Source organism: Bactrocera dorsalis, chromosome 2 (genome assembly GCF_023373825.1).
Source record: "Bactrocera dorsalis isolate Fly_Bdor chromosome 2, ASM2337382v1, whole genome shotgun sequence".
In the NCBI taxonomy this organism is placed as follows: domain Eukaryota; kingdom Metazoa; phylum Arthropoda; class Insecta; order Diptera; family Tephritidae; genus Bactrocera; species Bactrocera dorsalis.
Genome location: NC_064304.1, coordinates 27,979,837 through 28,007,218, shown reverse-complemented (window position 1 = coordinate 28,007,218; position 27,382 = coordinate 27,979,837). Strand labels below are relative to the sequence as shown.

Below are 27,382 nucleotides of genomic sequence, written 5' to 3'. Positions count from 1 at the left end.
ATTCTTTTCTTTCAACAATATAAAGAAATCATAAAGGTATTAAGAGAAACCTAATAATACTGGCTATTAAATAAACAATGGACAAGCTTGATATTCAGTAGCACTAAAACAGCTAACACTTTAAACAAAATTAATAAAAAAACTATAATATAATTCTCATAACTTAAAAATTTTTCGACACACCAGCAACAATAGCTGCTCCCTACCGGGTACCTTGCTATAAACAGAAAACAAAACACAGCAAATTGAAACCATATTTGCGTAGATTGGCATACATTTGATGTTTTGTCGGTTTGTACCTTACAAAAGCGAATATTTATATGAATTGAACCAATATCGAAATGTTATACACGGTATACACACAGGCAGTCAGTCATATGCACTTAATCGTACATACTTTGCGCTATGCAAGAGTAGAGAATTATATATGTATAGATATTTATGTATAGAAATTTTTAACACGCAACTCGCATTCAACAAAAGTCAAGTCAATAACAGAACTAAAATCGAATTCGTAAGCGATTCGATTCGATGTGACGGCATGACGTCAACTTGTTTTGCTTGCTTTTTTCGATTTTATTTTTATTAGCGTTTTTACTGCTGCTGAAGCTGAATTTTTACCAGCTACGGTATAGCGTTGGTACTTAGCAATTTTATTGAAATTTATATTTTTATTGACAGACGCAATTTTGTGGGCATTTTATGGAATTTTTGAGTGACTAGATTTGTTGGGTGTATTTTAAATTAATATTAAATATTTAATAGATTATAAAAAAGTAGCAATTTTCCGAAATAATTATGATATTAAAGCAAGTGTAAATATATAAATATAAAGAGTGTAGTTGAAAGATGTCTGTATGTATTGTTATTATTCAGCTTTGCTCATAGCTATGCGCATTTTTTGATTTAAAATAAAGCAACAGTGTACATAATGTTAATTTTTGTTGACTTGACGCGCATGCCAAGCGGTGTATAGCTTGTCAACGCGCAGCTAATGAATTTTGTATGACTTAGACAGCTTCAATACGAGCTAATAATTGACAAATTGAGCAGATTTAATGGCAGAAAACATTTTGTTTTTGCAATTTTTCAACAACAATGCAAAATAATTTTAAAAACATAAAAGTATATAACATATTTTATTATAGAATAATTATTCAAGCGCCGTGTTTGTTAAATTATGGAATTTGTAATAAATTTTTTTAACAAAATAATTTTTTTTTATAAAAAAAATAGATACATATAAGTAAAAGGTAAAAAATCAAGATTTCATATATTTTATAATATTATTTTTTTTTATAAAAAATATTTTTATGAAATTATTTTTTTTAATTTTTTTTTATAAAAAATATTTTTTATGAAACTATTTTTTTTTTTAATTTTTTTATGAAAAATATTTTTTTATGAAATTAATTTTTTTTATAAAAGCTAGTTTAATTTATTTTACAAAAAATATGAAATCTTGATTTTTAGCCTTTTATTTATATTTATTTGAATTCAAATCATTTTTTCAGCATAAGGTTTTTTTAGTTTCTTACGATTTAAAAAATATTATATTTTAATTCATTCTCAATGTTTTTATTATTTTTTTTATTTTGACTTCTGATTGTTATTATTGTATTTGTCCGTTCTTTTCATTTTTGTAAATAAAAAAAAACATTTTTTTCGTTTTCTTTTTAACTTTTTTTTAATTTTTTTTACGTTTTTAATTTTTTTTTAATTTTTAATAATATTTTTGTCTTCCACTTAATGCCATAGTTTAAAATTTACTTTGAAAATACTTTTGTTTAAATAATTAACCTTTTATTATTTAGTATTTGTATTATATGCAGCACTTAATTTGCTTTCTCAAACCAATCACCAACAATTTTCACAACAAAATGATACTGATACGAGTACTATGGTTTCGCTATGATTTTGATTTCATGACTCAGCTTTATTTTTGCTTTTTTATATCAATGAAATACAAAATAATCTTATCAAAACTATACCAATTCGTTAATAACTGTATACACAATATTTTTGTACCAGTCTTAACGGTCTGAAGTGTTCGTGTGGGTTTGCCAATAAACTGACTAACTGAGAGTAAACTGGTGACTGTACGTTTGCGAATTTGAGACGGTACAGCACCTCTAAAAAGCACCTGTCAAAGTTACTAAGTGAAGAAGGAGGTGGGGAAGAACTGTATTATACTAATACTATATACATACATATATGTATGTGAAATCAAAAAAAAAAATTGATAACCAAGAGTCGCTACTAGGATGATTTTTTGATTAATTAAAATTATTTTTTGGAACACTGAGTTTTTGAACAGCGAATTTTGGATTACTGAAAATTTAAATAGTTATTAAAATATTCGTAATTAGCAGTGTATTTTGATATTTAATCAGCAAAATTTATAGAACAATATTTTTTACTAATTATTAAATAATAAATTGTATTTCTTACAAATATAAGATATTTCATATAAATGTAAATCAAATATAATTTTTTTTGAATCCTCTACTTTTGAATTCACATAACATCTTCAACATTTAAAAGTCATTTTTATAAATTTCTGCAACAAAATTTCAGCCAAAAGTATCGTATTTCTGCCGAAATAATACCTCAGAAAATGCCGACTACACAAAAAACGCATTTTAGGCCTTTAAGACCAACGCTGAACAAATTATTTCCATACACATTTATTACAAACGCTTGACACTCACTTCAAATTTAACGAACAAAAGCCCTGAACTGCGCGCGAACTGCTTCAAAAACGGATAAAAAAAACTCTGCAATGCCTGCAGAAATTCAAGTCGCTTGGCGCGTCCGCGGCTGCGACAATGCAAGCGGGTCATTTTTAATTCATGAATTTCAAATTTCAATTCATGAATTTTGTAAATTGTGCGATTCAATGTGTCGCCTCTGCATACACACAGTACTAAAATACAACAACATTACAATACAACAACAAGATGTCACACATTATTGTAGCATATTATGGTGTGTATTAACTTCCTCTGGGTCGAGTGAACAACAATTGTTGATTAGAAATTATGCTTATCAGCGAGAATTGAGTCGCGCTGAATGAAAACACACACAATCACATACATATATACATACATATGTGCAAGTAGAACTGGTTTTAAGCGCGAAATGTATAAAAGTTCTAGTAAATAGCGTGAGCCATATGAAAGGGGAACAATTTAGTTGAACGAGTAAATACAGCAAGTTTAACGCAACTTTTTTGTTGCCACTTAAGGGCTGCTTATCGGCAGCTAAAGTGACAAAGTGCGTACACTTATGCCCGCATGTGCGAGCTCAATAAATATTTAAATAGAGAATGTGTTAAGTAGTTTTTGTGTTATCTGTGCGCTTACGGTACAAATATTTGTGCTTAAATACACATAAATATATTATATATTATATATACATAAATATGTATATTATATAGTGAACAGCCGAAATGTAACATGAAATTTCAGTGATCTGCTTATATAAAAGTGTGTGTGTAGAAAGTGAGGTTAGGTAACGCGTGAAACGATAAGAGAACGATAGAACGTAATGATAAGATAGTCTGTTTTACAAAACTTGAAGCGAGTTGAACTCAAATATTTATAAAATTACTCATTGAAGCGTAGGCAAGACAACTAAGAATTGAGATAACTTGAACTTTTATTTTATTAGAATAAGAAAAAATAAAAAAAGATTTCAACTTTTATGATTATACCGAAATTGTAGACAAAACGAATGAACAGCTGGTATAAAGCAATTAAACTCGTATAAACCGATTAAACTGGTATAAACATGAGCTTTTTACGACGCCGAAAGCATTTCAGACTAGCGAATTGAACTAACAACTGGTATAAATTTCTATGGGAGAGATTTGTATAACCAACAGGTATAAAATAGTTAGACTGGTATAATTTTGGTATAAGCCAAAAATAGTGATATACTATTAAGTTTCATTCAATGCCACAAAACTGTTTAGAATAGCGATTTGAACAAAAAACTAGTATAAATTATATAGACTGGTATAATCCAACCGATACAATCTGGTATAAACCAAATATACTAGCATAATCTTAAGTTTCATTTAATGCCACAAACTTTTTATAATAACGAATCGAACAAACAACTGGTATAAATTATACAGGCTGGTATACTCCAACGATACAAACTGGTATAAAACAAAAAGTCTGACAAACTATTAAGTTTCATTTAATCCCAGAAACTTTTTATACTAACGAATCGAACAAACAGTTGGCATAAAATAGAAACTGGTATAATCAAACACATATAGCATGGCAAGTAGTTGTTGTAATTTTCACTGTTGGTTCAACTAACTTTGATATGTAATCAACCTACCAAGGAACTAACTCAGACTACTTGTGTCTTCTACACTGGTCATTGTAGGCTCAAGAAGCACTTATATAACATGGATCTAGCTTCTTGTGCGAATTGCCGCTTCTGCGACATGAAGCCTGCAGCTTCTAAACACTTGCTAATTGACTGCAAATCAGTCTGTAGGCGCAGCAGAAAGGTCCTTGTATCTATGTTTCCAAATAATGATCACATCGCCTTAACAGTACCTAGCAGTATAAAGGAATTTATCAATATGCTGGGGCTAAGTGAGTCGTTGTGACTTAGGAGAGTGCGTAATAAACCTCAGGTTGCGGTGCAATCCACATTAACTTATCCAAACTTATTATGAGTAAGAAATTATTTAAAGTTATAAGTTCATAACTGCTTAACTAGAGGAGTTATAAAGCAAAATATATTGTTAGAGCAGGTGTTTGAAGCAAAGCTAAATTTTTTACACATACAATCTACACAATTTTGAAAAAAACAGATCAACTCTTTAATAAAATCCGCATATAGGCTAAATTTCAGGTGGATATCTCTAATTTTAATAATAATTTGCAAGTCTGTATATGGGCTGTTAAGACAATAAAGACATAACTACACTTTTGCAATTTCGAAACTCTTGTAAATACAGAGAATCTTCTATATTATGTATCATATGTATCTGCTATATGTACATACTTACATACATACATATGTATGTATGCACTTGTTATTGAGTTCTTTATGCATTCTGCGAAGCGCAATTCAAAACCCGAGAGTCAGGAAATATGCTGATAGAGTGTGACATATCAGCTTTTTCGCGGCTTCACAAGCTTTTGAAAATGATAAAAAAAAATAAATAAATAAAAATAAACCAAAAGTACAGGAAACAAAATACTTTGATAAAAATGTGTAGTACGAGTTCCAAGGCAAAGCATGAGAAAATAGTTGACGTTATCAGTTTTTTGGTTAATTAAATTCGACTTGACTTGATTTTATTTTTTCGAATTTCGCTTGTAACAGCTACTTAAGCGTTAAGTTCCAACACAAACACCAACAGTATTGACCGCAAATATTTTCTGCGACTTCTTGCCTTTTTTGTTGTTGTTGCGTTTTTTACTCTGACTTTTTGGCTGACGTCAAAGGAAGCAGGAAACGTGTTTTGGCAGCTACTGTGTGGCGCGATTTTCCTTACACACTTATATATATTTTTTTAAATTTTTTCGTGTGTGTATGTTTGTAAATGTAATTCGATTTAGAGCGCACTCTTGCCGCGTTGGCAGTTGGACGGGCAAAGAACGCAGCGTAAATAATACCAAAATAAAACACAAAAAAGGCGAGGAAATAAGTTTTAAATAAAAATTAAATGCAAGCAAACACTTGGCTCGCATAAGAAATGCATACATACACACATACAAGTAAATATAAATTTGTATGTAAGAACTGCAATTCAGGAATGATAATAACACAAGAGGGCTGCTGAAAAGAATGCCTCGCATGAAAATCAAATAAAGCGAGCCAGTGCAGACACCACAAATATGTACATACATATGTATGTAGGTATGTACATATGTATGTATGTCAACAAAAACAACAACTGCCTAAACAACTATCGACACAAACACACGCACATTCATACAACTCATAAATAAGCAACAAGCGGAGCTTAAAGCCGCAACAACAGCAGCAACAACACACAACGCCATCAAGCCAAGTAACGTCACCTCTGCGCAACAGTCATCGACGGCAAACAACAACAGCTACAACAACTAGCAAAGGTGTGTAGACAAACAAAAAAAGAGAAGAGAAGAGAAGAAACGCGATCAGCAACCGGAGTTTCAAACAACAAAAATAACAGCAACAACAAACTGTTGCTGTCGTTATAGCAAAAACTCGAACTCGTACTCGAAAGGTCGTTTCAAAACGGGTTCAAAGCAGTGTTGCCAACTAGCTAAAACAACAACAACAATAAAACAGCAAGCGTGTACCAGCAACACAAGTCGCACGTTTTCTGCTGAGCCCTCGTCTGCAGCATTGCGTACAAACGTAGCGTTGAGTCTTGTTGTTTTTGCTGTTGTTTGGGTTGTTCTTGTTTTTGCAGTTACTGGTTTAGTTTGCTGCTTTACTTGTTCGTCAACAGTTGGAGTTTCACATTGCTGTTAATTTTGTTACGTTTTATTTGTATGATTTTCCTCTTCTTCTTCTTCTTCTTCGATTGGCGCTTCTTTCTTGCTTTCGTTCGTTTGAAACGCTTCGCTCAACTGTGACTCACATTGCAACGATACCCCAACAATATTGGCACTTTCAGGCAAATATACATGCAAACATACCTACATATGTGCGTATGTATGTGCATTTGTGTATGTATGTGTGTGCCGACGTGTGTTTGTGCGCCTGTTGTTTGAAGTTGTTGATATGAGGAGTAATTGAAGATGTGCATGTTGTTGCTGTTTGTTGCAAGAAAATATTTCTGTTGGTTTCATATATGTATATAAAATCCACATTGTTGTTATATTTGCTTTTTGCTTATTTGCAACTATGCACATCTACATTTGTACATGCACATATGTATGTATCTGCGCTTATGTTTGCAAAAAGGCGCGAAAGCCGCAACGCGACTTTGAAAATGGGGGATTTATTGCTATAGCATTAAGTTGCTAGGGATATTTCGCACTGGCGCATTTATTAGGAAGTCGCAGAGCAGCTGAATTGTGCAGGAAATGAGTGCCAAGCGCACACATATACACGTATGCAGCATAATGCGGATATTTATGCGTTGCTAATAATGTTATAAGCTGCTTGCATAAATATTTGGTTAAAAAATATATTTCAGTGCGCTTACAACAGAAAAAAATCGATAAAAATTTGCAAATAAAAAAACAATATGAGACTTTGAATGAATATTTAGAAAAAAAAAATAAATAAATATAATAAAATAAAAAACAATTAAAATAAAAAACTTAAAAAAAATGTTTACAAATTCGTATAAATCTAGAAATAAAAAAATAAAAATTATTTAACAAAAAAAATTGTTTTTAGAAAAGACATTTATTGAATTAAAAAAAAAAAATATCTGAAAAATGTTTAGAAAATAGCTAAAATAAGAAACAAAACAATTTTTATTATTACTAAAAAAATATATTATTTTTTTTAATTTTTTATTTTAAAAACTGTTTTGTACTTTTTTAAATTTTTTAAAAAGAAAAAAATATTGTTGAAATGCAATAAGTAGTTAAAATAAAAATGAAAAACAAATACATTTTTATTACAACAAAAAAATTTTTTTTTCTTTATTTAAATTTTTTATTAAAAAAAAGTGTTATTTTTTTAATTTTTTATTTTAAAAAATGTTTTGCTCCTTTGTTCGTTTTTTTTTAAGTTATAATAATTTTTGTTCTTTTCATTTTAAAATAGAAATAATGAAAATAATAATAAAAAAATTATTTTTTAAAAAAAAACAATTTTTATTATAACTAAAAACGATAATTTTTTTTTTAATTTTTTATTTTAAAAAGTGTTTTGTTGTTTGTTTTTAAATTTGGTAAAGTTATAATAGAATTTGTTTGAATATTAAAAAAATAAGAATAATGTTGAAACACAATTTTTGAAATTTTTTTTAATTAACATTCAGTTGATGACTCAATAGAAGCAAAAAATTGGCGAAATTATGAAGTTCTTTTGAAATTTTAAACGATTTCCAGCAATTTAAACTACAACGTCTCAAAAATCATTCTTTAAATATTTTTATTTTGTATGAAGTTAAGTCACGCTTAACTCGGCCTTTACTAAACCACCAACGTTGTGGCAATTTTGCATAAAATTTCGAGGAAAACTATGAGGCACAGCAACAAATTAATCTTATAGCTTTTAGTGGCCCGCGCCACCTGTGTTACATTTCACTATTCTAAGCTTGTAAGTATGTACATACATACATATTGTATATGTAGAATATATTCCAGCATAGAATTCTGCAGAATCGCATGAGGCATTATGAAATGAAGTTCTGAGAAGAAGTTGAGTAAGCGATTAGATCATAAATATTGAAATAAAAGTTTATGAGTGTGTATAAAAATAGTTTTTTAAATGCAAATGTGCGAGTAAGTACTATGTATATGTATATGAAATGTTAACGGAAATTGATTAAATTGTATATATAAATTATAAAAAATGAATGATTAAAGTAAATTTTTGTAAATAAATCAAGCGAATGAAAAAAGAATAAAGAGAATGAAAAAAAATTAAATACAATTAAGGTTTAAATTACAAAAATGGTTGTAATATCAAAAAAAAAAATAAATATGAAAATCTGCAAAAATAAAGTTGTTTGTGGTCCGCTTATAGAAGCTAGTTAATAAGAACCTTAGATAAAAAAATGTTTAACCTATAACAAATTTGTTGTCTTGTTTTGTTTTGTGATCAGTATGAACGATTCCATGACAAATTACAACCTCCGCTTAAATTGAAAATGCTGACGAATATCTTTTTACTTGTTTACTTAATTTTAAGCAGTTATGATTTCACTTTTAGCTCATTTCCACAACTGGGGATTCCCTTACCACATACATACATACTTACATACATTACAAATTAATTGATTTATTACGAAAAATCGTGTGGTGTTCTGTTGCAGAATGATTCATGTAGCTTTGTAATGTAGCTAATGTATGTGGGTATTTTAAGCTTAAAGTCATGTAATATGTAGTTATGAAAAATAAGTTCCAAAATTTGAGGAAAAATGTTATTTTGGGGATTTACAACAAGCTAAATTATTAACTAGATTTTTTTTACCAATAAAAAAATTTAAATTTTTTTCTGCAAATTTATCCAATTGTGTATATTATTCCTTATTGCCTTGCTATTACGAATTTTCCAATATTTTAAAGAGTGAGTGATTATTTTTCTTAAGAAATCAGAAAAAAACCAAGAATTATCTATATTATTGATATGCATATAGTTTTTTGGATTGATTTACATATATTCATACATATTTTGATATGTATTTAAAGCCAAATTTGACCATTATAGAAATTATTGTTGCTGGTAAAATAACCCAAACTCATTATTCCTTCACCACGCAGGTTCTAATAACCCATCGTACCAAATTGTAATATTGATAAAATTCCTTTCCGAAAAATGTTCAACAGACATTACATACAAAACACACATTATTTTAGATATTACTTCTAAAATGAGCTGAGGTTCCTCCAAAGCGCTTAAAAAATTGTCATGAATACTAAAAAATACTAAAAAATGTTCGAAAGAGCAGCACAAGACAGATTTCAAGCAAAATGGTTATAAAATTGGATTATGTTTTGCATAAAACTGGCAAGAAAGTGAAAAGGTGAGACGAGCCTAGTCAAATGGCGAAAGAAACGCACAATTTTAATAGACAAACTGGATTGGTCTCTGCGACTGTTGACGTTCCATCATACATTTTGAAAAAAATAAATATTTTTCAATAAAATTGATGTTGGCGGCCAACTATGCCGCGGCAAGATCACTAAAATAAAATTTATTTAAAAATCCACGTTGTTGCTATAAGGCTATAAAGCGTGCTATGGGCAAGAAGGAGGGTGACTGGGTGTAGGGCGCTTAGAAAACGGCAACATCAACAAAATGATTAGACAAGCCATCAAATGGCAAAAGCGATGATGTTGTCTTGGCTTTGTTTATTGATACGTTTCTTTGCTGTACATATGTATGTATACATTTGTATGTATGTATGTATATATTTCAATACTGCAGACTCACCACTTAAATTATGCGTAACCAAATCAACATATTTTCGACTCTACGCTGATGAATCGCTGATATTTTGGCAAATTTCTAAATATACACGCATATTTCCGCTATTATTAACACGGTTGAAGAGCAAAATAGCTGAATAAATTTTATAATTAAACTGACAAATGAATGCTGAAATGCCGAAAATGCGCAACGTGGGCGTCTATGTGGCCGTTGAGAAGGCGTCGATCTCGTCGTCGTCGCTTGGATGCCTAGGTGGCGAAAAATTTTCCAAGCAGCACTCAGCCCACAATCGGCCGCGTGAAAAGCGCCGTGAAAAGGCAATACTATGTGCTACACACACACATACTTACGTACATACGAGTATGTAAATATGTATGTGTGTATATACTATACTTGGGTGCTGTGCCTTTGGTGGGTGGTGTTAGCGGCTGCTCACCCCCATCCACTTGGATGCACAACGCTAGCCAACGTACTTTAATAACTGTGTATTTTTGAAAATTTATGGAAACTCACACACACACACCATTAAAAAAAGGTAAATGCAAAATGCACATACACACACACACTCATACACTTAAGCGCGCGTGCACACACGTCACTGCGCTGTAGAAATAACTGTCTGTTTATATGTTGTACCTACCATTTCTGCTGTTGATTGTCCTAAATCTCAGCACGAGCAGCGGTGATTCTCTCTTTACCCGCATTTTCATTTCACTTTTATGACTCACGCTCTTGCTGTCACGCTCGCACACACACTCGACTGCCGCACGACACACGTTAGTCGCTTCGGTTTGCTGTTTGTGTGTTTGTGGTGCTTGTTGTTGTTGCTATTATTATTATTGGCTGCTGCGACGCAGGCAGCGACAGCGTAGTGAATCACAAAATCAAATGTATGTGGCTGTGTAGACAAGTTGTGAGCGCTATGCCTCTCTCTGCTCTACGCCGCGTTGTCTCTACAAACACACGTACGTTTGTATGTATGTATGTTTGCACGTAAATTAACAGTGTTTTGCTTTTTGCTTCGCCTGTGTTATCTGTTTGCTGCTGTTGATTTGCTCGCTGTGTTTGTTGGCGTTGTTGCTGTTTTTCCGTATAAGTTTTAAAAATTATTTATACGCTGCTGCTGTTGTTGCTATTATTATTGTTTTGCTGTAACTATGCAGTTGTTGGTGTTGTTAATGCTTTTACCGCCGCTGGGCTATTAGATAATTCATACATGTATGTATGTATGTTTGTTTGCTTGTGTGTTTGATATATGAGCGCACTTTGGGCGACGAATATGAAAACTGTTTAAGGTTCAAAAGTTTTGGCAAAGAAGAAATACGCTGAAAACTCACGCTTATTTGTCACTGGCGCGCGGTAAAGGTGCTGAGGGGGTGGGGTTCGCACAAATTCTAAAGCACTTGCTGTTTTATTGGGCTCTAAGCACACACTGTGTTATTTTCGAAAAACTGCTTTCTTTAATTCTGACGCGTTTTTTCAATGATTCTTTAGTTTCAATTTCTTTTTTTAACTTGCACTTTGCTTTTTCTAAGCTCAATTTTCGTCAGCTTCAAACTTTGTTTTATTTTTTCTCTATCTCTCTCTCATTTAACTCTCTGCAATTACACTTGCTGTGTTTTTCTTGGCCGAAATTCCAAACTAATAACTTGGCTTGCTGACGTTTAGTTAGTTATACACTTACATATACTCACGTACATATGTAAATATATTATTTATATACATATATATTTCTTTTTGTTTTGCTGTCTAGTAATCCACTATCTGACTGCTTGAATGCAACAGAAGCGCGTCTATCTACGGAGCTTGAAGTTAGACAATGAGTTCATCCCCACTTGGTTGCTCAAACACTTAGTTTACTTATAGCGTATGTTCTCTAATTAATTTGTTTAAAATTATTTATTTATTTTTTTGCTTTACACGAAATGCGTGGTTGTTGGTTAGTAGCAGTCGGGGTTTGGTGTTGGTAGTTGCTGTTGTTGTGTAAAAGGCACTTGTTCGTTCCCTTTGCTCCGCATTTACATGTTATGTTAATTCGCTTAAATTCGTTGTAGTCGCGCTTACTTTTTGTCACATTTTTCTCTCGCACTCGTTTTACCAATTTGTTTCTTTTGCTTATTAGATTTTTCTTTTATTTTATTTAGCTAAGTAGTATATTTTTTTTTGCTATTCTTGAATTTAAGTCGACACACTTGCACTTTTATGTAAATTGGCAATTTTTATTTGCTTTTGCTTCTATTTATTATAGTTAGCTTATATTTGCTCTTTTAATTTTTTCCGTTTCTTTGTCGAAGCACAAATTGACTTCCGTCGTTTATATATTTCTTTCCGACACACACGTCCGCTCGTTTGCGTTCTTCGAATTCGTATGAAAGCAAACCAGAAATCGACTTGTTCATTTAATCATCAATCTCATAAAATGCATACACCGTGCGGCGGCTATTGTGACTGGTTGCGTCAGTTTGTGGTGGGTTTAGCAACTAACCATAATTGAATTGAAATCCACCACACAGTTCAGTATACTCTCTGGTTATTGCCGGCAGATGTCGCATATCGGATGTTGAAGTATATATTGGACAAATTTGCAGAATAACAACTGAGAGCAAACCCAGAGCATAATGCAGTGAAAGCAGTAAGAAGTGATTATTCAAGGTTCGAATGATGGAGATTAGAGTAAACATCTCTCTGTATAGCCATGAAGTAGTGCCAATGAAAAAACGTTTACTTCGGCCGTACAGAAGTTATAATACCCCTCACACATAAAAAAGATTCCACACAAAAACTAGACATTTTCGGTAAGCTTGTTTGGCAGCAATTTCTCCGGAAATTGTACCATTGACTTGGACAATATCTATGCCAAATTTCGGGGACATCTCGTCAAAATCAAAAGTTTTCCGTACAGGGATTGAAATCGACTCAGCTAGTCATTTATATTATGTATATATCAGTTTGGGCTATCATTCCTGGTTCCCAGAAAGTATGATTACAGGGATGTTCCGGTTTTAGTCTTGTGAAAATTGGATAATGGAGGAGAAAGTGCTGTATGTTTCCACTTCACATAAGATAGAAATCTTATTATCACCTTAAGAATCTTTTACGATTGCGCCAAGATTTCGGACAAAGAAGCTGTTCGTTGACCAACGCAGAACGTTAGAATGCAAGAAAATAGACCCTGATAGTTTTCAATCCGATATAATTGGGACAAGGGTTCCTCGTTCGTGTGAGCTCATCGACTTTACCTTTTCCAGCAATTCCTCTAAAAACGAGCCTGATAATGAAGTAACTGACTTTGCTTGACCATTGTGGACAGACATTCCTTGCCCAACTTTGAGCGAACTCAACGTGAGTTCTGTCGCTTTGCTGTGGGCGCGAATATTCATCTTCCTGAAAGAAGTTGCACTTCGGAGCACTTACTACTACATTGATGGCAGCGGCTTCTGCTTGAGAACCACTATACTGATCCGCTAAAACTTAGATTGATGGAGTGCTCCTTATAGAAAACTTCCTCTCCAACCTTCTCACTTAGCTTCGACACACCCGTGAAAAAGCTGACTGCACCTCCTCTCTAGTGACTTTATCTGGTCTACATTGTACATATCTCTCGTCTTAGTCACAGAAGCGAATTCCTGAATGTCTTTGTTTTTAGACTCTTATGTACTCAGGTTCTATAAGTCATACAGCGACTTTGACTTTGTCGAAGAAGAGATCGCATTGATATTAATCTCTTTGTTTCATGAGTATTAATCGTTTTCGAGAATTCTGAGATCTCATCGACGAAAATTTGAATTGATTTGAATACCGTAGAGAATCACTTTAAAAATTTGTCTTAATTGCTGCCGGCACTCCCAGAGGAATATCTTAAAAAACATATATAAAATAAACAACCTGAAGGCATAATCAATATAATTATGACTCAAATTCAAACTCCTGTTTTTCATTACTAAGTACAACTTTTATTAAAAGCAAAAGTGTTATATTAAAATGAGTTGTTCAATTCTAAAATGCAATTGTGAGTAATAAAACCGAACTGAATTACTCATTTCGAGCTTTACAAAGGTTGAATTTCATGTGGCGTGGGTATTACCCAACCACCAAAGGCGGCTTCTAATTCACGAGCAATTTGAAAACACAACTTATCTCTATAGGGAGCGGCTACTACTTGAAATCCAACTGGCAAACCATCGCCGTCACGTCCCATTGGTATGTGAGTCGCTGGAAAGCCAATTATATTGAAGATCATAGCATAATCCACATTCCAAAGAGCCAAAAGCGAGGAATCAGTATGCAAAGCGGGCACCGGGAAGGTAGGAAACAATAAAACGCCATAGTCACCAAGCATGCGCTAAAGAAAAAGAAAATGATTACATTGATTAGTTGTAGCAAGTAATAATTGAAATTATTAAAAGACTAACGGCAAACGTCGATTTGAGCACTTCAACTTCAGCTTTGTATCTCAACATGGCTTCCGTTCGCATGCAGCCATTGACCCGACGTAATGCATCGAAGTATAAAGCCTCATTTGAGTATTCGGATTGGGTCAAAACGGCCTTACTCATTTCGGCAAGATGTTCGCGTATTTTATGAGGGCTTGAAGAGTTGATTAAGTACGGAAAATCCTTTAGCATAACAAGACCACCGATCGACATTTCCAGTGAATTTTTGAAAGCGCTCATTGAGATTTTTTGAGTATGTAAGACGCGGGTTTTTAAAAATTTTACAGCTAACATAATTGAAACTTTTATATCTTTAGTGGGTGATCTATGTAAAAGACCGTTGAGACCACTAAATCCAAATGCGTAGAATACCTATAAAAGTTGTAAAGAAAAAAAAGACATAATTGGTAATTCTTTAAATGATTAAAAAAATAAAAACTTATATGTTTTGGTCTTGCTCTCTTGTAATCGAAAACAAAAAGCTGTTAAAAAAAACGCTGAGATAAATTTTAAACGCGTTGAGCTTTCGTTTGTCACTCGTTATATACATATTTGAGAAGGATCCTATTGTGCATCTATTGCTAAACCTTTTTTAATTTTTTTGTGCTATATATGTATGTATGCAGCTACACATGTATATCTACCCTTATGTCCTTGGTTTCCACCGGCGTTGACAGATCCAATAGCTTGGCATTCTTGCCAGCCATGACTTCCATTAATAAACTCAAATCACGACCAAATCGTGTTATTGGACCCATCTGAAGATATTCAAGGCAATCCTTATCCTTACAGTTAGGAAAATGTCCCTCAATTGAAGTGATTCCACCTGTTGGTTTGTGACCGAAGACGCCACAAAATAAACTCGGATATCGTATTGAACCACCAATATCAGAACCAATACCGAATAAGCTTGCGCCGGCCCCATTTAAAGCACCCTGTATAAAAAAGGACATTGGAAATTTACTAAGTATCTGTATTTTTCAATTACATACTTCTCCACCCGAAGATCCACCTGCTGTACGTCTACTGTCGTGTGGATTTACGCAACGTTTTTGTGTTGCCGGATTTGTTTCCATGCTGAAGCAATATTCTGGTGTTATGGAGACCAGTATTGGTATGCCACCAGCTGCTACCAAATTGTTCACCGTTTCACCATTAGCACGACATACTATGTTAGCGCGCTGCCGACTACCAACGCGAAAAGGCATATCTGAAAATTATCACGATTACTTTCAAGTTATCTATTATTAGTTGCTAACAAAGTACCTTTAAGTCCACATGATTCCTTAACGGTAAAAGGTACACCCAACAATTTTAGGCGATTAAAGAGTTCCGGCAATTCCGCGTCAGGAGTTCTTGCAATTAATTCATCAGCTCGTGCGGCCTCTTCTAGCGCTTTATTGAAACGATCTTCTACCACTGCATGGATATGACTATTTACCTCTATGACACGATCAAAGTAAGCTTTGACCAATTTTGTAGATTTCAACTGAAAAATACATAGTATTATCAATGGAAAAACAGTTTGGTAGAACAAAGCCAAATTAAATTTTTTCAAGATTATTACGATTTCTTATTTCGAGAAATTATTGAACGGGTGTTCCATTTCGAAGTTCTCTACTTTTTTAAAGAAAAAACACAGAAACTTAAAATTTAATGGAGAATGTTTATTATATTATAATTCGAATGAACATTCTTTGCCATTTATTTTTTGAAGATTATGTAATGTGCTGGCCACAGCTACTTCTCAGGTGGTTCAATTTTCGAGGACTCGTTCTAACATTTCGATTGGTAACGTTCGAATGACATGGGTGATATTTTGTTACAAAGCTTGATTATCCGAGTGACTGTCCGCATAGACTTTAGGCTTTACAGAGAAAAGCCTAGCGGTGTGTTATCACACGATACCCAATCGACCGGCCCAAAACGTGAAATTAGTTGCTCACCGAAGTGCTCTCTCAATAAAGTCATTGATTGATGCGATATGTGGAAATTAGCACCATCTTGTTGAAACCAAATGTCGCCGAGATCACGAGCTTCAATTTCAGGCATCAAATACGCTGTTACTTCGCCACGACATTCAGTCATACATTCATACAGTCATCATTGAATTTTACGTTCCCACCGGTATCATTTTTGAAGAAATATGTACCGAAGATTCCACCGGCTCACAAACCATATCAAACCGTTGCTTCATCGCGTCGGATCTTCTTGGAACTTTTCAGGGGCCCATAGAGCGAAGCAATGTCACTTGGAAAGGTCGGGATCCCGATGTAAAATGCGCCAAGTCCATATGTCAGTCTAAGTAACTGCGAACGGGCCGACTGTTCAATTTTTTTCACTGGGTGCTGTGGTCGTGGTCTGTTATGTCTGTCGAATACCATCCAATAATGAATGCAGGGTCTCAAGATGGGTGATAGTGTTGCGAATAGAAGCGTCAAGTGAAACGCGCGAAACAAATTTTTTAGCGAACGTGAATTTTCATAATAAAGTTGAACGTTAGAACTCAATTGGCTTTATCGTGAGGTTGGACAAATTTAAAGTATAAATTGTTAGAAATATGCCAGTTTCGAATAAGGGAAGTTTTAATACATATGTATATAAAAACTCAACTCTGTGTTTATTAGAGATTAACGTTTCGAGATGATCTAGAGATGAACAATTGAATTCTTCTTAATTATAAATTCGGAACATGGTTTTCATTAAAACCTATAAAGTAAACACTTAGATGAAATTTCGAGAAATATGGTTTGTTCGATACCAATAATTATCTTTGGATCTTAGAAACTCTCCTCGGGATCATACTCATGAGGAAGACTCAAAGGAACTACTAAACTGATTTCATTCTTTTTTATTAACATTTTTTTGTGAAACGGGATTTTTAGAATCTATATTATACAGAGAAATATGGTATTGTGTCTCTGATCCTGTTGAATCTTTCTGTTAAGTATTTCGGTGCTAAAAGAATTATTTATCTGATGCAATCTATTGTTTACATACACCCATACTATTATCAGAAAATACTTCTCTCCGAATCTCTGAAATATATCTCACAGAATGGCCGATATTTTCGATACAAATTTCGTCCGATTTGGAAAGTTTTTGGTAACAAAGTGTCTCACCTCAAAGGTAAATTTTAATTGGAAATCCTATTTTTTGGGGTTCTTTATTGGTATGAAAAAGATGAAAGAATCAGATGAAATTTAAAATTGTGTTTTATGGGAAGAATGGCTTCTGTCTGATCTTGTCCATTTTCACACTGTAACTTAGGAATATTAGATATAGTTTTACACACCCATCATCCAAATTTGACACCGAGCCTATAAAGCCCATCCATTCCAGGAGAAAGTTCGGGGCTTTAAAGCATATATTTATTGATTTATCGCGTTTTCTGTATTTAAATACCGGTATATGGGGAAAAGGTGCGATTTTAAATCATTTTTTTTTTTTTATTTTCGCACTGCCAGTAGGGTTTCTAAAATGATTTGTTCTAAGCGAATTTGGTTATTGTACCTTTAGTGGTTTAGAGAATACATACTTTAAACTTCCTAGAGGGCGGGACCATGCTCACTTTTTTTAAATTTTTATCATTAATCATTCGTCGGATTTAATTATATTTTCGGTTGCGGTTTCCAAACTTCAAATACCTTCATATATTTATATATTTATCATATTTCTAACACCCAGAAGGAAAAGTCGGAAAACCTATATAAATGATCACCATGACGAGATGAGTCGAATTAACCATGTCCGTCTGCCTCTTCGTCTGTCTCAGTTTTTGAGATTCCGATCTGAAATTGTGCTCAATTCTCACCACGAAGCTATTCTTTTGTCTGAATAGCCGATATCGGACCACTAAAGAATATAGCCGCCATACAAACTGAACGAACGGAATAAATCGCTTGTATGGAAAGCCTTTTCATTTGACGGGATGTCATATTATTATTGCCTAAGGCAAAGGAACTATTGAGATCGGATCCCTACAGCATATAGCTGCCATGCAAACTGACCGATCAAAGTTCTAGTATTTTTGAAGGGTATTATAAACCGAGTAGAAATGAAGCATAAACACGGTAATAGTTTCGGCGCAACCGAAGTTAACATGTTTTACTGTTTTTTTATGGGGATTAAGCTAATGGCTTGGTGAATCGTCATAGCTCGTATTTTTAAAAATAGCAATTTCTTAGTAATTTTTAAGTTCAGCTATAGAGGTCATTAAAGTTTTATGTTACTAAAGATTATGCTAATGTAAAATATAAACGCTCTTATACAGGTAACTATAAGTAAAAATGTAGTTAAGTATTATTAGTACATTATTTGATAGAGTACTTGAGACTGATGTATGTACTATACATAACAATAAACTTATACTTTGTACGCCAATATGTTTGGTAAAAGGTCGTACTTCAAGAAACTCGACTCGACGATCGCGTCTTATAAAGACAATGTTTTCTTTAGGGTAGAATCTCTTAAGACAAAAAATTTATTTTTCTAAGTTGGCAGAACTGTCCTTAATCTTGAATTGTTGCGAATGTTGGAAAAGGCTTATGTGATTCAGTTTTATAAAAAACATAAACATACGAGTGGTACAAAGCCTTCAAAAACTGTCACGAGATCGTAAAAGGGATGCATCGTTCTAGACAATCTTCGACCTATTCAAGTAATAAAAATATTAAAAAAGTGAATGGTGCTTAAAAATCATTAGGCAAGTGTTAGAGAGATGGCAAGAGAGCACCGCATCGATAAAGCTAAATTGTTTTTAAAAAGAGTACGATTGTGACCGAATTTAAAGCCGAAAACAGAATGAATACCATCGATCAACCACAGTATTCACCAGATTTAGCTTCGTGTGTCTTTATCATATTCCACAAACTGAAATTGTCGCACCATGGAACCCGTTTTCAGCCGATCGAAGAGAGAAAAAATTCTCTGAAGGAGCTGAAGGTCATCCCAAAAAATGCTTATGTAAGATGTTTCGAGGACTGGAAAATTCGTTGATGTAAATGTATTTCATCTGGTGAGGATTACTTTGAATGCGGACGGGGAATGTTTGCATAGACGTTATTCATATCTATTATGTTAGCATAGACCCCTGACAGCACGCATTCCCAGAAAAAGTGGTCAAACAAACTGTCATGTTGCGTAAAGCTAGTAGCACAGTCTTGCTGCAACTACTTAGTTCTTTTAAAATTGATCTTGACATAGAAAACCAAAAATTTGGAAATCACTGTTTTGACAAGATCTACTTCAGAATAGTTTTAGGCCCGCAAATCACACCAGACAGCTGTTTTTACTGGGCAGAAGGTAGCCGTCTTTTCAAAGCATGTACTGTATACTGTATTTATGCACATAATGCTTTGACAACTGGTATGATAGCTATCCCTATAGGAAATTCTGTAGTTCTATAAACTTTCTTTAATATCAGTGATTATTATAAATAATTTTGATTTTTGCAGAGGGATCGGTTGTAGAACATAGGGCAATGTGGTTTAGTACTTTTGCTTAGACAGTTTGCTTTAAAATTATACTAAAATAAGAAAAAACGTTGCACCAAAGCTATAATACCTTTTACAAATACAAAATATTTTTTTAAAGAACTTTGGTCGGTTAGCTATTTGCTCTCCGATATCCGTTAAGGCCATTCCGAGTTGACGTTTCTTTTTATATTACCCTGTTCATACTATGAAGAACAATCAAAGCGCATTCTTCGCCATTCCTCCGAAAAGAATTTTGTTAATTTGCATATGACCATAGATATGTAAATGATCACATCATTCTGCCAGCCTTGAAAATAATAACAATGACAAGACAAAAAACAACATCTTAAGATGAAGTGCAATCACCCGAAAAAAGAAAATAACAGTAAAAATATTGCAGCAAATAAGAAAGAGAATAAATTGCCTTTTACTGAATAACAAAAACATAAACCGTTGCCTATGAACAGAAGAGAGAAATTGAAGTAATTCTCTTTTTATACCCTTAACAGGGCATATTAAGTTTGCTACGAAATTTGTAACATTGAGAAAGAAACGTCGGAGACCCTATAAACTAATAATAAACTATTTGTCGGAACCATTATAGCATTTAGCTGTCATACGAACTAAAACACAGATATCAAGTGCTTGTACGGAAAGCTTTTTCATTTCAAGAGACATCTTCAAGAAATTTGGCGCCAATTACTATCCAAGGCAACGGTACAATCTCCGAAGAAGTTATTCAGATTGGACCGCTATATCAAATAGCTGGCATACAAATTGACCGAACAAAATTAAGTCAAAGATATTTTTATACACTTTTATGATTTAAGAAATGTGAAGAGTATTACGATTTAGATGCAACCGAAGTAAACTTTTTTTCTTGTTCTTAGGTATTTTTCAGTGCTTTTAAATGATCTATAAAGAATTTTAACGATTTACCTCAAACCAATTAAAAAAAAATTAACATTTTTGAATATTTTTCATTTTTAATACTTTTCACGATCTTTTTTAACGTTTTTGATACACGTCCTTCTTCATACCTTACGTTGTTTGTATAATTCCAGCACTTCGCCCACCGAAAGTGTCAATAATCTGTCACGAATCGGCGGAATCGTAGACGGACCTTTGCGCGGTAAAAAGAAGCACCATAGCGGATAAGCTATCATATAAAGAATCTTGAATATTAATTGCAATAGACGTAGGAAAAACTCCATCTTTTAAGCACAATAAAATAATGAAATAACGAAAAGTAAGTCTCTAACTAAATTCTATGAAATTTAAGAATTTGTTGTGTCAATTGCGACCGCGATTTTCACCGACTCGCGAGAGTGAGCGAAACCTACTGACTGCAAATCTCGTGCTCATATTTGCTTGACCGTTACACGCTACAATAATATCGCCATTAACTAGCCGGTCTTATTTTGCATATTTACTAATGCGCATATTTGCAAGCGATCTCTCATATTTTTATAAGGCATTGTGTTGCTGTTGAGAGTTCTATGTTTTAAATCAGTTTAATATATATTTGCAAGTGTGTATATAAAATCTTTATGAGAAAGTGGAATAGATATATAGCGAAAATGCGTAGCTACGGTTATTAGCAAAAGGCTAATTAACAGAATTTAATATAACTTTATTTTTTGCTTGTACTTAGCTATGGTACGAGTACATACAAAGGTGGTCAGATAATTAGAAATGATTTTGTTTTCCAAGTTTCAACAATTTACTATTATTATAGTATATTATATTATTATGGTATATTGTAGGGTATATTAAGTTTGTCAAGAAGTTTGCGACCTCCTGTAGGAAACTTTGGATACATCAAAAACAGAGATCGACTTCAAAAACAGAGTTTCGCGAAAAACGCGTTTAAAGACGGCGCACTTAGCCTTGCAAGCCTTAAGCGCACAAGTTCACAAAGCTGTATCTTCGAAACTATTACTCAGATCAGCTTGAAAATTTAGGACAATATTTCATAGATGTTACAAAATTTAGTAAGGCAATAAAAATATTAGATTTTTTGAAACCCGTAAACCCATGTAAACCCTTAAGTTAAGTAACTCTAAAGCTAGTACTATTATTTTGTGGACGAGAGGGGTTGGTATATGTTTTTTATTAAATGGAAACGCAAAATGTAAACCGAAAACATATTCATATTTATTAATTATTAAAATGAATTTCTACTTTTAAATTCAAAAAAATTTTAACATTATTAAAAGTAAAATCATCAAAACATATTATAGAATTTATTTATTCTATTTCAACGGATCGAGTTTATGTGGCGTGGGCACAACCCAACCTCCAAATCCTGCTTCTAATTCAGTAGCAATTTGAAAGCATAGCTTATCCTTGTATGGCGCTGCGACCACTTGAAAACCGACCGGCAAGCCGTCATCATCATGTCCCATGGGTATATGAGTAGACGGAAAGCCAAGTATATTAAATATCATACAATAATCTACATTACTAAGAAACAATATCGAAGAATTATGATGAAGTGCTGGTACAGGAAATGTAGGAAAAAAGAAAACGCCATTGTTGCCGAGCATTTGCTAAAAAAGAAGAAAACGATAAGCAATATGAACCGACCTACATATATTTGGCAATATTAATAGACTTACAGCAAACTTAGTTCTCAGCACCTCAGCTTCAGCTTTGTATTTCAATATATTTTCTGTGTGCATTGCGGCGTTAAAACGTCTTATGGACTCAAAGTATAAAGCGTCTCTGGTGTACTCCGATTTGCCTAATATTGCTTTGCTCATTTCAGTTAAAAGTTCTCTTTTTTTATTTGGGTTTGAAGTGTTGATTAAATAAGAAATGTCTTCTGACAATGTCATGCTGCCCAACGAGATTTCGAGTGAGTTTTTGAAATCACTCATGGATGTCCGTTCAACTTCACAACCACGACACTTTAAGTACTTTAAAGCAGTCAAAATAGCAAGTTGAATCTCCGTTTCTGGCGAAGTATGCAAAATACCATTAAGTCCATCAAATCCAAGTGCGTAAAAAATCTGTTGGAAAGTACGAATTAACTTTTAAAAGTTATACATAACATATACTATACAATATTCTACCTTAATATCCTTTGTTTCCACCGGTGTTAGTAGATCAAATTTAGCAGCATTTTCACCAGCTATAACTTGCATAAGTACGCCCAAATCACGACCAAACCGAGTCATTGGACCCACCGAAAGGCTATTATTGTTTTTGGGGTCAGGGAAATGTCCTTCAACTGATATAATACCGCCTGTAGGCTTGTGACCGAAGACACCATTAAATAAACTCGGATATCGTATCGAGCCACCAATGTCAGAACCAATACCGAACAGGCTGGCGCCGGCACCATTTAGAGCACCCTATATAACAAAAGCAAAGTGCTTAAATATATACATTTTTTTTGTAATTACATACTTCTCCACCGGAAGATCCACCAGGTGTCCGTCTGCTGTCGTGTGGATTTAAGCACCGCTTTTGTGTTGCCGAAAATGTTTCAATGCTGAAGCAATATTCTGGTGTTATGGAGACCAGTAATGGTATACCACCAGCTGCAACCACATTGTTCACTACTCCACCATTCGCGGAGCTTATCATATGGGCGCGCTGACGGCTACCAACACAAATTGACATGCCTAAAGGAAATACTTTGATTAAAGGAAGGACGAGCATATTTTTGTAAACAATTTCTTACCTTTCAAACCGCATGAGTCCTTTACCGTAAATGGTATACCCAATAAGGTATAGCGACTGAAAAGTGCAGATATTTGTTCGTCTGAGGTTTTTGCGATTAGTTCATCAGCACGTACGGCATCTTCCAGCGCGCCTTCGAAACGATCTTGCACTACTGCATTGATATGAGGATTTACCTCTTTGATACGTTCTATGTAAGCTCTCACCAGATCCTCAGATTTAAGCTGAAACGTTGGATATTCACTTATAAACGAAAAATTTTGATATAAAATAACATAGCGAGTACTTTAAACGTGTTTTTCTCAAAGACAAAATGATAAGATCAACATACAATCCAAACAATTTTTTCTAGACGACCTTAGGTCTATTTTGTACTCTCCTAAATCACAAAGACTCTTCTTGAACTCAGCAAATTGATTAAGTCCAATTTGCTGCTGGGAGCTAGGAGAAAAAAAAATTTGGCCGTCTCAATAATGGCATGGATATGGAAGTAAATAAGCTACTACAGTAACCTCATATAGACTTTCTCTTCCTTCTAACTTTCTTCTTCAATAGCGATGCAGTATGAACATCAAGATATATGTGATTGTCGAAATTTTGAACAGTTAAATACTATGTTTGTTAAATGTGGTCTCCTCTGTAGGTACGTAGTTAGAGTGGGTTTTAGGAGGTCCATTGTGGTACCACTGCCTCCTCACCTACCTTACTCCATTGCCTTCTCTCCGACTCACGCCGTGTTTCTGATAAAGTTCTTCAGAATGAAATGTTTTATTTGCGCAACTTCCGAGACGTCGTCAAGAAATACTCTTTTCGAATAGTCATACAATAGCATGGAAGATGTTTAATTCCTGATATTTAGCTGTGATCTGGTAGGAAGGCGACGTGGTATGGTGCATCATGAATTTGTTCCGCAGAGACAGACGGTCAATATGGAGTTCTATTCGGCCGTATTGAGGCGTTTGCCTGAGAACATCCGTTGAAAACAAAAGGAATTGTGTAAGAATAATTTATGGATTTTACACGATGATAATGCGCCATCGCATCTAGCCACGATTTAAAGCCAAAAAACGCAATGAATACCATCGATCAACCACCGCTTTCAACAGATTCGGCTCGGTGTGATTTTTTCTCATTCTTCAAAATGAAGTTTCCGCTCCGTGGAACCCGTTCTCAGTCGATCGAACAGATAAAACAAAATTCGCTTAAGGAATCCATCCTAAAGAGCTTATGAAAAGTGTTTCGAAGACTGGAAAAATCGTTGGCATAAATATATTATTATACATCGAGTGGGGATTACTTTAAAGGCCACAAAATAAATATTTTATTTACAATTTACGGGTACACAATGTCTGTATGTATTTAAGGAAATGCAAGTTTCTACAGTCTTGTATACTAACTGTGCAATTAAGCTATTAACGTCGCGTGCATTATTTTATTTAAATATTATGTATGCCATAAATGCCGACGGCGTTACTACCCTTATCTCTCTTTAAATTTATTTTCCTCTCACAAGTTTCCAGTTAATGAAATTTAGAAATTTATGAGCATTGTTGTAATATTTTTCCATTTAGTCTTATTTTTTATACTCTTGCAAGGTGTTCCTATAGAGTACAACAGTTTTGTGCAACTAACGATTGTAAATTAAATATCACCTAGACCTAATTAAGACAGAATAGAGCGTTATGTTGAAGAAAGGAAATATTTTGTTTTATAAGGACGTTATATCAATAGTAATTGTAAATACTTTATTTGGAATAATGTTGCTCCGTATCAGTCCGTCAGTACTTCAAGTACCCTTAATTTTTTTTGAAATTGCTCGGCAACCGAACTCAGCTTCTCCTTACTTATTTTATTATGTAATTAAATCAATTTACAGGTAATAAAGCTCTGAGTAATTACAATTATTTACATAAACGCTATGTCAGTCTGTTACAATAATTAAATTCTTAACGGCATTTCTGGTATGAATCGTTATTAATAGAGAATAACTTTAATAAATGAGAAAGGGAACTGAGAGTAATTGATGAGTGCAGACTCTCGTATTCTCTAACGTCACCCCGTTACTATTGCATCTAACTAGTATTTTTTTGACAAGAGGAGATAGCTTGTTGTTTCCAACGTAAAGTCGTCGTATAAAGTTTTTTGAATTGTGTGTGCCCTTGAAAATGGTTTAAGATTGCTGCATTGTTGAATAATCAACTATTAAGGTTTGTCATATACCACATACTTGATAAGAATAATAACTATACTAATTAAAAACACGTCAACAGAGTATAAGATCCGTAGAAAAATTGCACACATGTGATATTTAGCACGATTTTTCATGCGATTTTCTTCTTTTGACTGGGAACACTCAAGTTAAACAAATTATTTACTTCCGAGCTTCTTTGCGGACAGGTCAAAGCTTTGGGAGTAGATTGATGAAGGGATATATGATTGGAAATTTTCTATCAACTTCAGATCCAGTCTTCCTGACCACTGCTGCGATTTGCAAGCCAAGACCTTTAAGCCATTAAGTTAGCGGTAGATTTACTGATGCATCCTTCTTCGGATGATTGACTATCTACTCTAACAGCAGAGTGGCTCACTAAGCGAGGGTTTAAGGCGCTTAAGGAATGCCTAACCACCTTAAATAGCATTGAGTTACTGCGTGATAAGGCTATTAGCTGGCAAGGAAAACCATCCTAGCATCACTATCAGTAGAATGCGAACAAGTCGGTGTTCTGCTCTCTACGTGCACTTACTACTGGATGGTTGGGCTGCGCAGGGCTACCGACCGACGATCGCTAGATCCTGTTGTCCCGAGATCGTTTGCAAGATATCCCGTGAGGTCTGCCTTCAGAAAGGGTAGCCCTACTCTAAGCCAATTGGTATTACCCCTAAGGCAAAGCGCTGACTTTTAAGATCAATTACAGAAATTATATTTTTTTGCTTCACAAAGGACTACAAATTATAGTCAAAATGTGATCACCATTTTTAGGCTCAGCTATCGAATCTATCCTAACCTAATAATAACATAACCAAAACTGACCTCTTTCACTCTCTCTCTAATTTTTACTAACTGCTCTGCAGTTCAACTATTTGATATTCGATCGAGATCGTTGGACCTTGTAAAGTGTTTCTGATAATAATATTTTGACTTCCTTAATTTTTCAAATTACAGACTTCAAAACTATTAAAAACAATTTAATTTTCTAAGAAAATTAAAAATCTTATATTTTGACTTATATTGGATAGAATTTATGTAAAAGAGCTTACTCCTGGGTTGTAACAGTAATTTCTTTTCTGAAAAAAATATTGACCTCTTCATTGTCATCTTCTCTTCTTCATTTGTAGAAAAGTCTACCTCGTATAAAATATACACTTGCTTAGTCTGTTGGTTACCTTTCGCTGTTGCATCAATTTTATCACTTCAACTACTGATAGTATTAGCAACTGGTTGCGAATTGGCGGTATGGTGGATGGACCTTTTCGCGGCAATAAAAGCTTCAAAAGCGGATAAATCACAATAGAGATAAATTTTAAAATTAATTGTATTAAACGTAGTAAGAACTCCATTTTTAAACAAAAATTATTTAAATATTTTTTTCATATGTGTTTTGCTGTGCCCTCAGTAACTTATGCCAAGTTGAGCAAACTTAAAATTTAAACCAACAAATCGCAACCGTTCACTACTTCTATCAATAAATGACCAAACCCTAC

At 33.7% G+C, this 27,382-nt stretch overlaps 3 protein-coding genes across 5 annotated transcripts in view; all 3 read right to left on the bottom strand.

The window, feature by feature from the left end:
• Positions 1–12,473, bottom strand: part of LOC105233931 (dual specificity protein phosphatase 15) — a 52,995-nt gene extending 40,522 nt beyond the window's left edge. The window contains exons 1-2 of one of the 3 annotated variants that reach the window (XM_049450494.1): positions 11,418–12,473; positions 10,721–11,278 (exon numbers count right to left, since the gene is read on the bottom strand). In XM_049450494.1, the coding sequence (XP_049306451.1) occupies positions 10,721–10,790 (70 nt within the window). In that variant the 5' untranslated portion in view covers positions 10,791–11,278; positions 11,418–12,473. Of the gene's footprint in view, positions 1–1,800; positions 2,195–10,720; positions 11,279–11,417 lie in introns of those variants that run through there. The other 2 variants (XM_049450495.1, XM_049450496.1) reach the window with 2 other exon arrangements.
• A 1,537-nt stretch (positions 12,474–14,010) lies between these two features.
• Positions 14,011–21,352, bottom strand: LOC105233930 (fatty-acid amide hydrolase 2-B). Its single transcript, XM_011216106.3, has 6 exons — positions 21,031–21,352; positions 15,780–16,002; positions 15,506–15,723; positions 15,158–15,448; positions 14,493–14,885; positions 14,011–14,422 (listed from the first exon to the last, which is right to left on the bottom strand). Exons 1-6 carry the CDS (start codon positions 21,202–21,204, stop codon positions 14,129–14,131), a joined length of 1,593 nt encoding a protein of 530 aa, XP_011214408.2. The 5' UTR covers positions 21,205–21,352; the 3' UTR covers positions 14,011–14,128.
• A 773-nt stretch (positions 21,353–22,125) lies between these two features.
• Positions 22,126–27,382, bottom strand: LOC105233929 (fatty-acid amide hydrolase 2-A). Its single transcript, XM_011216105.4, has 6 exons — positions 27,065–27,382; positions 23,682–23,904; positions 23,405–23,622; positions 23,068–23,349; positions 22,612–23,004; positions 22,126–22,542 (listed from the first exon to the last, which is right to left on the bottom strand). The coding sequence occupies exons 1-6, from the start codon at positions 27,236–27,238 to the stop codon at positions 22,246–22,248; spliced, it is 1,587 nt and encodes a 528-aa protein (XP_011214407.2). The 5' UTR covers positions 27,239–27,382; the 3' UTR covers positions 22,126–22,245.

Coding starts and splice junctions, on each gene's coding strand:
- LOC105233930 (XM_011216106.3), bottom strand. CDS start 21,204: ATGGAGTTTTTCCTACGTCTATTGCAATTAATATTCAAGATTCTTTAT. Junction 16,003..21,030: donor AATTATACAAACAACGTAAG/GTATGAAGAAGG, acceptor TGTATTTTTCAG/TTGAAATCTACAAAATTGGT. Junction 14,423..14,492: donor TGCTCAAATCGACGTTTGCC/GTTAGTCTTTTA, acceptor CTTTTTCTTTAG/CGCATGCTTGGTGACTATGG.
- LOC105233929 (XM_011216105.4), bottom strand. CDS start 27,238: ATGGAGTTCTTACTACGTTTAATACAATTAATTTTAAAATTTATCTCT. Junction 23,623..23,681: donor GGACTCATGCGGTTTGAAAG/GTAAGAAATTGT, acceptor TATTTCCTTTAG/GCATGTCAATTTGTGTTGGT. Junction 23,350..23,404: donor GTGGATCTTCCGGTGGAGAA/GTATGTAATTAC, acceptor TTTGTTATATAG/GGTGCTCTAAATGGTGCCGG.